Consider the following 13,339-nt stretch of genomic DNA (forward strand, 5'->3'; position numbering starts at 1 on the left):
GGAAGCTGCTTTGGCCAGTTTTGTTTCCAAGTCTTAGAGCTTGTAACTAATCATGTTCCTCATGGCTTCACACAATTCAGTCCAGATCTGCAAAGATAAGGTTTCACACTGGAGTGCAGGGCCCAATCCAAGGTAGGAATAGAGTGTTTCTTGGCCTGACATTGTCATCGTGCACACTTTTGATTTCCGTTTCAGGGAAAGGGGAATTACAAAGAATTGGGATAAGATTCAAGTGTTTGGCTCTCTGCTGTTACTCAATTCATTTCCCTCTAGAGAAACAAGTCATACCAAGGTCACAGAGAGGACTTAGATGAAATGAAATTCAATCCCAGTTTGCCCTGGCCAATCCTGGTTTACACCTTTTGTCCCATTATCCTGTCCAGGTGAGAAACTGACCCCTCCCCAAATGGTCCTGTTTGGGCAAAGTATATGATCAACCATATAGGACTAAAGTCCAGACCCCAAAACTTGTAAATCAATGCCTTTTCTGCTTCTCTGGGATGTTGCTTTTTTGTCTGTGCTCCATTCTAAGGCCTCCTCAACAAAAATTTATCACTGCTACTCAAACACATGGCATAACTGTAAGGACAGCAGCCCATCTCTGTTTTTGAACAGTAAATTATTTTTAAAAGGATCAGTAAAAAAGATATACCTAGGGGGCTTCCCTGGTGGCGCAGTGGTTGAGAATCTGCCTGCCAATGCAAGGGACACGGGTTCGAGCCCTGGTCTGGGAAGATCCCACATGCCGCAGAGCAACTAGGCCCGTGAGCCATGGCCGCTGAGCCTGCGCGTCCGGAGCCTGTGCTCCGCAACGGGAGAGGCCGCGATAGTGAGAGGCCCGTGCACCGCGATGGAGTGGTCCGCGCTTGCCGCAACTAGAGAAAGCCCTCGCACAGAAACGAAGACCCAACACAGCCAAAAATAAATAAATAATTAATTAAAAAAAAAAAGATATACCTAAGTATGAGTTGATCAAATAAAAATCTAAACAGGCAAAATTTCTGCACATATTGGCATTTAAAATCTTAACCATGTCTTCTAAAATTTTAGATTATTTTTATGATCCTGATTTCCTGTAAACTTTATTGTGACTTGGCAATACTTGCAGATTTTATAAAGTCTAATGTCTTCCTTTCAAAGTTTCTCTCCCACCACACTGTGTTCCTATAGTTCATTCTCTGAAGTCACATCAAAGACCTTAAAACGTGTCACTTGCAATTTAGTTAATGTTTTCTTTAAAACTCCTGTTTGTTCGGTAATAAGGAAACTTTGATAATGAAGACGGTTAATCTAAGTGCATTTTATTAGGGGCATGTTAAGGTTAGACACTCAATGGGTAAGTGTTTAACACTCACAGGCATTTCAAAGCTTCTGTCAAGATCTACTCTGAAGGGAGGAAGCCAAGGAAAGAACATTTGGGATAAACCGAACTGGGCTTTACAACAAGGACCAAATATGTCAGAGACAGTGGAATAAAGCTGTTCTCTGAGAAGACCTTTGCATCTCAATGTTCTTAGGCCCCATAATTGTAGTCTGCCACCATCCAGAGCTTTGGACATAAACCTCAAGTTTAGTAAACTGGAACAATTTATGTTCTCCTTTTCTTAAATATAACGCCTGTATTTCAAGGATTATCAGTTAACAGCTAGGGTGTCGGTTAAGGGAACCAAGAATCCCACTCTAGCTCTCCCCCAGCCCTAAATTCCTTAACCACCTGGTGGGTAAATACAGGGTATTATTTAGGAATTTAGATTCCATTTTAATCCATGTATTTCCTATGGTGTCCTAATGACCTCAGGGAATAGAGTCTGCCACATCTACGTCATGTGGTATTTTGGCTGGAGGTGCTCACAGCCAAAGCCTCTGAAGGCGGTTGATTTCTGGTGACTTCCAGAGAAGACTGTAGCCATCTTCAGGTGTTCTAGGATGATCATTAACCTTTTGTGCTAAACCTATGCTTCCCAGAGAAGTATATCATGGCAAACCAAAGCCTCCTTCTTATGCTGGGAAAGTTTCAGAACCTAGACAGGGAGTAGATGAGATGGTGTGGACAGATGCTCCTCTGTATCGGGAATAATCCTGGTGTGCTGTAGGTGTCTGGGTCTCTCCTAGTTCATGTCTCAGGGATGCGCATTTGGGAAGAAGGCCAGAGTATACTATCTCTGGGGCCTGAGAGTTGGAAACTTACTACTGAGGAAAGGGCTAGGTCTAATCCAAAACACTTGGTGCTCGAGGTGTATTAGAGTTTTCCATTTTTAAGTTATCCACACACACATGCACATACATGCACAAAAGTGTATAAAATCATCTCAGCTGTGATAACCACTCGTGTGTATGAGCAACCTTTTTCAGAATTACTTCAGTGAGCATGCCTTACCTCATCAGCAACTTTCCATATTTCTTGATCACTCCACTGCCCATAAGGATCCAGGTTTTTTCTAAATGTGCCATAAAAGATGAATACTTTCTATATCAATAAAAAAAGAGGAAAGCATGAATAACCTAAAAAACTTTGTATATTTCCCTCATTTATTGTGAAATATTCCAAACAGAAAAAAATATTTAAAGAAATAGCACAACAAACATCCATGTACTTACCATCCAGTTTTCTTAAATTTTTATCATATTTGCTTTGTATATTTTTAAGAAATAAAATATTACAGCTACATTTGAAGCCCCTTGTTAACACTTATCTAATCACAATGTCCTTAGAATAAAGAAACTGAGATCACTATAAGTTGTGGGAAATTAATTTTTTTTATTCCTAGTAATATTCCTTACTATGAACAAATATAAAATTAAAGTTAAAAATTATAAGTTTATGAGTTATAATTAACTTGTTAGAAGAAATTCCTATTTTGTACATATATTTTCCCTGGATTTCTTTTATGATCCTAGCTTCCTCAGGGATTCTGAAACTCTATGAATTTACAGACACTCAAACACATATATTCATATGGTCTATAAACCAAGGCACACTTCTACTTATACAACCAGACAGACACAGGAAAGTGTCACGACTTAGAAATCAGTGAAAGAATGAGAATCAAATATTTGTTTAACTGAATGTATGACACAGAAGGGAAGGGAGGCAGATGAGCTGGATCCTGCTGAGGTAGCAAAATGACAATCAAATTTCCTGTAAGGAGCATTGCACAGCTATCCCCCCTACTTGCTACATCACTGTCTACTTAGGTCTGCCTATATGAATAAAAAATTTTTTTTAAAGAAAATCACTGTCTCACTGGGAAATGCTGATGCAACAATAAAGATAATATTTAGGTCTCTCTCTCTCTGTACACATGGGTGAACTGAAAAATACTTTTGATGTAACATTCAGAAAATTTTTTTCTTTACCATTTTTCTTTTGCCTTTGGTTAATAACATCCAGTCAGGAGAATTGAGAACTAAATTCTTTGAAGCTTTAGTTTTCATTAATTGCCTTAGGCTAAGAGAGAATGCTCAGTGCCCAACTGGTCTGTGAGGAACTGCACAAGGTAAGTCAGCCCCAGATGAATGGTGTCTGTGCCTCTCAGGCAGAAGGAGAGTATCCTCACCATGGCAGCCAAGTTCAAGGACAGTCACATTAGAAACCTCAGTCCCCGGGGCATAATTTATGGCTTAAAGAACAAAGTTGTGGCCAAATATCACAGGAACCCTCTGGAGAAGGCAACAAGACTTATGCTGGTATTTCTTAATCTGCATCAAATCACGTTCCTAAGGGATGCTTCCACTGCTTTACAGAAGTGAATATAAGAGACAAATATATGACTCATAAGAGATGATGGATATATTTGTACATCCTCCTCCAAGCTTCCAGGTAAATGAAAGTAATGTCCAAATAAGCTAAAGAGAGCAGACAAAGTGTGCTATCAGGAGATTCTGATAAACTAAAGAGAATTAAATAAGAAGTGGCTCTGAGAACGCCAGTCAATGTATTATTGAAGCAATTAGGTTTATTTGGTATCTAAAGTTCAAAGGCTTGCCAATGGAATTTTGCCATTTACTGTTTTTCACATGTTTTCTTTTAATATTATGTTTCTTTATATAAAAGCTTCTAGCATTATTGAGAAACATAGGAAATAACAACTGTGAGGGTTTACCAAGTATAAGCCAATGTATTACTTCACTGAAGTTATCTCCACCGGGAACTCAGAGGCCAGAACACAGAGCTCCGGTCTATGGCAGGCTTACCGTGTGCCTGGCAAGGCTCTTTACATGTGTTATATCTTTTTATCTTCATATCAGCCTAATGAAATAGATCTTATTGTACATGAAGAAATCACAGCTGGGAGAAGTTAAGTGACTTGCCCAGGGTTACTTAGCTAGTAGTTATGGAGCTGGAATTCAAACCTAATAGTGTTTGTCTCCAAACCTGTGCTCCTCATAACCATAGCAAAATGCCTCAAGTCCTGGGCAGACCAGTTTTTATTCCTATCTGGAGCTCAAGAAAGATTAAAGGTTGAGCAGGTGCAGCCCATTGGGTCCATAAAAAGCCCATCAGTGCTCAGCAGCATAGTCATAATCCAAGCACTGCTATCCATCCCTCTGGTCACGGGCTCAGTTCCTGCACTGGGAGTGGAGATTTCAGCTTCCTGTTCCTATTCAGGATCTGACTTGAAGGTTTTTATATGGGTTACAGTGTCCTTGTAACTTTCAAAGAGACTTAACACATCCAATGGAAGAGCACAATAGGAAATTTTACTTTGGCCAAATGGAAAAGGCCATTATTCTGGAGGACTGTGTAGAGGCCAAAGGTGTCATAACATCAAAGCAGACACAGAAGTTATAAAGGCAAGGTGCCTTCCTAAGATGCTGTGGCAATGCAGCTCTGGCCTGGTAGGTATACCTGTGAACAGGAACCCAATATCTTTGAGCCTTAGTGTTATTGTAAAATGGGGAGATGCTACCTTTCTTCTCAAATCTTCTCTCACTTCGGGCTTTCCCATTTTGATAGATGGCACCTTCGTTTTATCAATCCACAAACCTTGGAGTCAACTATGACTTTTCTTTCTTCCTGATCCTCCCAAAAGGAACCAATCATCAGTCCTGTGGATTGTTTTCCCCAATGTATCTCAAATCCATTTGTTTCTCCATCTCTATGGCCACCACATAGTTCAAGCCACCGGTATCTTTCTCTGAACACTGTAAGAACCTCCTAATTGGTTTCCTTCCTTTCACTCTTGCCTCCCTCCCAGTCCACTCTCATTTAGCAACCAAAGTAATCACCACAAGTATAAGTTGCATCATGTCATTAACCTTTTAAAAAAACTGTCAGCGGCCTTCCGTTACATTCAGAGTAAAATGTAAAACCCATAAGATGGCCTACAGACCCTGCATGATGCAACCTCTTGCACTTCGTCTGTCTCATTTAGTGTCCCTGGCTACTCCACTCCCTTTTTCACTCCAGCCTCCAGCCACCTGGGTTTCTTTTACTTCCTCAGTTCACTTCTCACATTCTATCCTCCCTGCCTGGGAATCTCATCCCCTACCTTCTTCCTATGGCCAACTACATCCTTCAGGTCTCAAGTTCAATGTCACTTCCTCAGAGAATCTCTCTTGCTTCTTAACATCGAATAAGGTCGTCCAGTAGGATACGGCTTATAGTGAATATTAAAATTACATACGCATTTATGAGCATTTTGTTTTTAATGTCTATCTCCTCTCCTAGACCATAACTTTGCTGTGTACCCTGTCATTAGCACACAGGCTTTACATAGTATATGCTCAGTAAACACTGCCTGAATAAATAAATGGGCTGATGTGAACATAAGAAGTAAAACTATGAAACATCATAGTCACAGTTCAGCACATACTATTTTTCTTCCTTTTGAAAGAATAGCTACCACAACCCAGAGTGTTTAAATGAATAGTACTAACAGCCCATTAAAACCTTGATGTTTGTAATTGCTTGAGAAATGGTATGCCTAACTTTTTTCACAGTAGCCTGATAATTTATATGTAATAAATGTATGGCAATATACTATATATTAATTTTATTTAAAATAGATACATATTCAAAATTACACTGGAAGAAAGTTTTTGTTGAAACTAGACATCCAAAAATTTTAGATGCAGTGGATTTGATACCATTCCGAAATTCTATAGGTCTTTTGTTTACAGTTTATTGTCTAGCATTAAAATAATACTTTAATTTTAACTTTAAAGAAAAATTAAGTGAAGGAACTGGTTCAGTTAAAATTCAGTTTCATACAACTAATCAAACATTCCATTCTTGTCTGACAAATAGTACCTGGCACTCATTTGCTTTGAGGGGTGCCAGTGGGTGTCCCATTGTTTTCTATACTACTGGGAACAGTGTTTCTACAAACTCATCTCTAAAGCTGAGAGGTCCTTGGAGGTCACCTACGTCCTTTTCCTGGTGTACAGATGAAACAGCCAGGGTCCTAAGAAGTTATATGGTTTGGCCAAGGAGGCACAGTCTGATTGTGCAGCAAAAAATACGCTGGAAATTATATATCACAATGATCTTCTACCTCTCTTTCAAGAAACTGTTCACCGGTGGGAAAATTAGGATGTGCAAATATTTGATATTTATGTAATGTCATCACGTATGTATGCTACAAAAACAATTCTTGGGGCTCAAGGAAGAACAAAGAGAGCACCATTGTTCGCCACCTGACTCATCTCTTCCCTGAAGCTGACTCCTCAACCGCTCAGGTCAGTGGCGATGGCTGAGCCTGTGTGGGGCGTTCAGGGCTGGCCACGCATCACAGCAACAGGCATTATGCTTTAGCCTTGGAGGTCAGATGAAAAACAAAAAAGCATTTGTCTTCTGCGGTTATTGAGTGTAGTATAAATTAAATAAGTGGGAGGAATGACTCCTTATCCTTAAGTATACAGTGTTGCTTTGTTTTGGCTCAGAAGGGTGGGAAAAATATATATATATACATAATATGTATATACATACATATACAGTGTATAGTTTTATTAAAATGTGGCCCAAATGTTTATAAGCAACAAAGTGTCTGTGATCTTGCCTTTTGGCAATGTTTGCAAAACTTTATTATACATTGAATTTGTACAATAAAAATTCATCAATATGAACAAATCGCGATCCTAAGGTTGGATTACAGAATGTCTAAAAATAAATGCTGCTTTGCTTTTAGGAACATCTAGGAAGAAAAACAAGGTGAATTTTATGAGTCAAAAATGTTTAAGCTTGATAACAACTTGAGAATAACTTTAAAATTTTGATGTACGTATCATTTATTTGTAGGTAAATTGACTGCATGTAACGTGTTCAGATTTTTGTTTCTGTAAAGTCATTTAATGTTTCACGACCTTTTACACTACGTTTTAATACACACTTTCTCAGAAATAGCATTAAAAAATGATTTTCAGATCTGGCCAAATTATCACAAATTTCAAATGGTTAGGCTCAGAAATAGTACAATTGTGTTGCACTAATGTCCATACTAGTTATTTTTCGTTTCTCCCTTGAATTCGGCACTCCACGCCCAATGCCCACTGCCCTCTTCACTTTAGTCCAGGCTCTCACCACATCACAGCTAGAGAGTTTCTGAGCCCATCTCCCTGCTTCCCATCCTGCCTGCTGAAGTCCTCTGTCCACACACAGCCAGCCGCAGCATACCCTTTGGCTGCTCTTTTCCTACCCTCCTTCCAGCTCAAGAAGACTCAACCCACTCCTCGACCACTTTAGTACTAGTGAAGTCTTTCCCTCTTCCTCCTAATGCTCCGTAACAGGTGGCCTCCTCTGCCCATTTTGTCCCCACAGCTCTTTCTAGTTCCACCTCTGTAGCTGTTTACAATATCCATGTCTAGGATCCTAGAATATCCTCTCCACAGCTCCCTGCCCCCAACCCTTCTAAAACCTACACATTTTATGACCCTTTAAGGCCCACCTCCATCATCATCTTCTTTGTGAAACTGTCAATACTCATTTGTCAATACAAAGATGAAAGAGACATGCTCCTCTACCCTTAAGGAACTCTAAAAAATAGTAACAACCAGCATAACACAGTGTGTTGTAATTGCTACATGCCAGGGAGTATTTTAAGTACTTCCAGTTATTTATTCCTTTACTCATTTAATCCTCATAAAACCCCAATGAAGTAGTTACTACCATTATACACATTTTACAGACAAGGAAATTGAGGCTCGGAGAAATTAAATAAATTGCATAAGTTTATATGGCAAGAAAACCCAGACACTGGTAGAACCACAGCCTCTTGTAAAAGAGAGCAAGCATTTAGTGACTCAGCAGAAAAATATACATCTTGAATTCCTACCATGTAACCTACTGTATGTGCTATATAAGACACAGAAAAATCAGTAAGGGAAAAAAAAAATCTATGTTTAATTTAGCATTGCTACTCTATTCTTCTTGCTAGATTTCTTTGATTGTTGATGATTTTGTCTTTACGTCTTGCTTCCTTAACTAGTAATGTCTACAAAGTGTTTATAATACTGAGTGGAAATTAAATAAATACACAGATAATTCCAATATAAGACATAGAGAAGTACCAGGAGAGATTTGTAAACAAAGTTCTAGATCCCATCTGGGACTGGGATGTGGGAGTGGAGAGCTGGGGTTAGAGTCAAGGTTAACAGGGAAAGGGAGTCAGAAGAGGCCATCTGGCAGAGTTTAACGTCTGAGATGCCAAAGTGACTCCAGTGAAGGAAGATCATCTCAGACAGAGGAAGTGCGTGGACAGAGGAAATGAGCGAGAAAAGTGAGGTATATCTCACGGCACAGTAAGTCCAGCTTGACTGAAACTTAAAGGTGCCCAGGTATGAGGAGTGGTGGATCTGACTGGACAGGTTGCGTTGGGACCAGATTATCAGGGACCTAACCCACAAATGGAAGAATCTGGATGTTATTCAGTGAAGAAAGGGGTGTCTTAGAAGGTTTTTGACTTGGCAAATCACAGAGTTGGAATGCTACTGTAAAAAGTTTAATCTGTGTGCAACATGTAATAGAGAATTCCAAAGAATAAGGTGAGAAAAGCACAGCAGTGGGGGTAAAAGAAGGAAGGCTACAGTTCTGTGGTGGAAGTAGCAATGACGGAGCGTGGAGCTGGATTCTTGCTCATCATTACCCACGGCACTCCAACACTATACTTAATTACCTATGCTTAATTTATCATTTTGGCTTCTTCCTCTGATCGCTGACTTAAGGCGATGAGCTCCCACTGAAAGCTCATGGGTGGGATTGGGACCTCAGTATCTTTTACATAAGTATGGAACCTATGGTACGTATTATCATTTAAAGCATATGGAAGTAGTTTAATAACTAATTATTCAATTGTTAATCATTGTGAAATTGAATGTGAACTGCTGCACTCACAGTTCCATTGTTCAGCTCTACAGATACATGACTTGGCCCTATCTGATATCCCTGATAGCAAAAGAGGCTCCAGCTCTGGGGGAAGTCGTATGCAGGTATGGATTATTTTCAGATCATAAAGTCTTATTGCAGGAATAGGCCTAGTCACTCCCCAATTATAGTTTGCAGCCTTTCAAATTTGTAATTGAGGCTTTAAAATAAATTTAAACTTATTTTTCTGTTTTTCATGAATTAAGTGATTAACAAGATTCAAGGCGAATGAACAATTTTAAGTCTTGGTGTTCAATTGCCTAAGCCAATGGGACTCTGACTATAGGCCTCACCGTCTTGTCCACGCTCTCAGAGCTGAGAGGTAGAGTAGAACAAATTAAAGAAGGCTCCACCTTGAAATGTACACAATGTCCTGTTTTCCACGCTGGTACCTTCTCTAAGATTGCTTTCTAGCTGCAGGAGGGAAGAACACACAAATACACACACACACACACGCACACACACACACACACACACACAAACTGCAAGAATTTGCCGAAACTAATGACATCATGTGATTCCACAGCTGATGTCTCGGGATCACTATGAGGGAGAGGGAAGTTTCTTGTTCAAAGTTCCTGTTTCATGTGTCTGAAAACAAGTGATTAATTGACCTAGAGATCTCTGCTATCTCAATGTCAGAGGTCTTGGGGAAACTCTTGCAAGGTCAGAAAGACGGAAGGGAAAACAAAAGATGGAAAAGCAAACAAAAATAGTTCCTGGATTTTTAATTTCTTCTTTCTGCTTTTTAAAGATCAAACTCCAGAAAAGGAAAAAAATTACTTAATTTGAACTTTCAAAGGAAAGTTGGGAAAATAAAAGCAACTCTTGGTTTGGATGTTAAAAAGGTCTGAGGAGTTTACCCTCTTTCTCTCTTTCTTGGGCATTCACTTAACGTTCTCAAGATGTCACTGTACAAGAAATAGTACCTTCTGTCTACAGACATCCTTGTGATACCGGAAGACAGTCCCAGAAACCAGGGTCATAAACATGTACAATGAGAAGCATTTTTATTAGCACGATTACACAGTTTTAAAGGCGTAGCTCAAAGTATTTCTTGTTTAGTTTATAAAAAACTTGATGCCATAGAAGAGGGAAAAGGCAAGTTTGGAAGATTCATGTTGGCAGAGAGGCAAGATAAAGAATTTTCATAATTCTAGCTACTTGGTTTTCCTCTACGTTTTGCATATTTGGGTTCCTAAGTAGAACATACAATAAAACAAAAATCTTTTCATCACATGGCAGATAAACTAAAGGATTCTCAATGAAACTGAAATTATTTCTTAGAGCTTTGCTTATTCTAATGGGCGGATTTGTATAAACAAGAACAACAAAAAAGAACAAAAGTTTCACTACTGTAGTTTAAAATGGGATCAGAAAATAGAGTCAACTGAACGGCAGTGCATCTCGGAAAACCAAATTCTATCCCATGCTCTTCAACATTGTTATCTTGCCTAATGTTGTCACCTCGGGATACTTGTATTCCCAGTGTTTCTTTATCTTCAGACCCTCTGACAATCCCTTTTTTCTTTCTGAAGAAACAATACTGTTTTTCAAAAGTTCAACCAAAGCTGAACTTTTGAAAAAGCTTTTGATGAAGCTTCTGGCAACATGACAAAGTTTAGACAAATGAATTAAAAGCATCAGTCTAGCAGTTACAATATTTAGTGCCTCACTAGATGAAAGGAGCAAATGTTCCACAGAGGTAATCTATCAAGACATACAAGCTGTTTTCTCAGGCTAGATTTGTAGCCTGTAGCATCTACCTGGAGATGCTCCTGGCATTTTAATTTTGTGTTAAAAGTAGAGAATTGTTAGGACCATGGTAGTAGAAAGGATTCAGTGCCCATTAGTATAAGGGGAACAAAGATATTAAACCAGCAACTATATCCATAGAGATGAGAACAAACACCAGTAGATATACAGCCCATGCCTTTCAGATTTGGTCCCAGTAAAGACATTCTTTAGTTTCCATTAAGATCATTTAAAAATGGAACTGTTGCTATTTCTCTCATAATTAAAAAGTCCTCTTGCACAATAACACAGATAGAATGATACTAAGCCAGTGAGAATGAAGATCCTTTGTGACCCAAATCAAAGAGTGACATTAAAAAAAAAAAAAGCTACAGATTACTCTGACATGGTTCATTCTTTTCAAAGAACAAAAAACCAATCATTACACTTTTTATTTTCAATTCCACTACTTCATGCTTCCAAGTGTTTGTTATTTCAGCAGCATCTTTTATATCTTGCAAAGCATTTCTCAACCTGCTGTGATTGCTAACTTGGAGCTCAGACCACTGAAGCAGAAACAAAAAGTTGATAAAAACAAAAGCCCCATGCTCCTGCTGTGGTTTACGTCTTCCGGAAAAAGCTATCAAAACTATTAATAGTTCGATAACTGTATGTCAGAGAATCCCAAACTTCTAGAAGTAGTTTCTCTCCCTATGAAAAGGCTGCATTGCAGAAAAAAAAAAGACAGCGATACATAGGGAATATATTTTGCAGGGAAATGTGAATTTCTTGAGTGCAAGTGTCAAATAAAGGGAACACTGTACTTAGTCATTTTTTTTACTAGCTAAGTCTTTCTGGCTTACCTGTGGTAGGACTCCAAAGGCTTTCCTCCACTGTTGCAAAGTTACTGAATCCCAAGACACACCATCTATCTGGATTTCTCCTTTGGTGTTCAGCAGTCTCAAAAAAGCCAGTAACAAAGTGCTCTTCCCTGATCCAGTTCTTCCCAAGAGGCCCACCTAGAATATCAGTGATGGAATTACTCCTGTGACAGATAGATACAATACCATAAATGTAATCTGATATTATACATTAATAAAAAACCCCACTGGAACCGTTTTCTTGTTGCTGTTGTTGTTTTTTAAATCATCACCAGGGGAAGTTTCACTTATTCATTCAAACCTTTTTGCACACTTCAAATTCTGACCAAAATTGATCTGGAACAGAGCAACCCTGGAAGACAATATAGAAACTGGCCATAACAGATTGGACCCCTGATGCTGGGTTCATTTATTACTGACCTTTACTAACAGCAAAAAGGTTGAAAATGCCCATTTTGCATGGAAGAAAACAAAGATACAGTGTCTTAATGCACTAATTTTTTTTTAACATCTTTATTGGGGTATAATTGCTTTACAATGGTGTGTTAGTTTCTGCTTTATAACAAAGTGAATCAGTTATACATATACATATGTTCCCACATCTCTTCCCTCTTGCGTCTCCCTCCCTCCCACCCTCCTTATCCCACCCCTCCAGGCTATCACAAAGCACCGAGCTGATCTCCCTGTTAATGCACTAATTTTTGAGAATGGGCTCAAGCCAGAAGCAGAGACCTGTAGCTTGATCTAGTTCCAAACATGAATATGAGTTTGAAAATTAATAAATCTGCAACGGTTCTAATATTTAGATACTGCCATAGTAAAATAAGCGAGCATCAAGTTTAGGCCTAAAATAAAGAATAAGTTCACATTCTCACAGAAGGCAGGTTGGGCCTTACCACTCCTCAGTGGATAAGCACATGGACAGTTGTCAAATCAACTTTTTATATCCATTCTGATTGGCAAGAAGAGAATTTTAGGAAGCAAAAGGGATATTAAGGAAAAGAAAAAACTAGTCTTGTTCCTTAAAGACTGTAAGAACACAGCACGGAAGTGAGAAGGCTGTGCACTGCAAGGAGAGAAGAGGTGCCTCATGTGCCCCACAGGGAGCTGACTCTGTGTTCTGATGCCAGCCCAGACCCAGCTCTTAGAGGAAGATGCTGTGAGTGGGACAGAACATTTCTGCAGTCATTAACTAAACCCTGAATAAAGCGCTCGACATTTAGTGGCACTGAATGTTTCTTTCTTTCCCCTTACATTATTGCTATTTCTTTTTTATCATTTGGCCTTTTTACAAGAGAGCTGAACAAATGGTCTTGTAAATCGTGCTTTTTACACTATTTGTGGTAAAGGACAGTTTTGCTTT

At 39.0% G+C, this 13,339-nt stretch overlaps 1 protein-coding gene across 1 annotated transcript in view; it reads right to left on the bottom strand.

Annotated features, from left to right (window-relative positions):
- Nucleotides 1-13,339, bottom strand: part of CFTR (CF transmembrane conductance regulator) — a 197,576-nt gene that overhangs the window by 11,898 nt on the left and 172,339 nt on the right. The window contains exons 26-27 of the mRNA XM_060304940.1: nucleotides 11,959-12,114; nucleotides 2,378-2,467 (exon numbers count right to left, since the gene is read on the bottom strand). Coding sequence (XP_060160923.1) covers nucleotides 2,378-2,467; nucleotides 11,959-12,114 — 246 coding nt within the window. The remainder of the gene's footprint in view (nucleotides 1-2,377; nucleotides 2,468-11,958; nucleotides 12,115-13,339) is intronic.

The sequence above is a fragment of the Globicephala melas genome, chromosome 9, assembly GCF_963455315.2.
Source record: "Globicephala melas chromosome 9, mGloMel1.2, whole genome shotgun sequence".
Classification (NCBI taxonomy): domain Eukaryota; kingdom Metazoa; phylum Chordata; class Mammalia; order Artiodactyla; family Delphinidae; genus Globicephala; species Globicephala melas.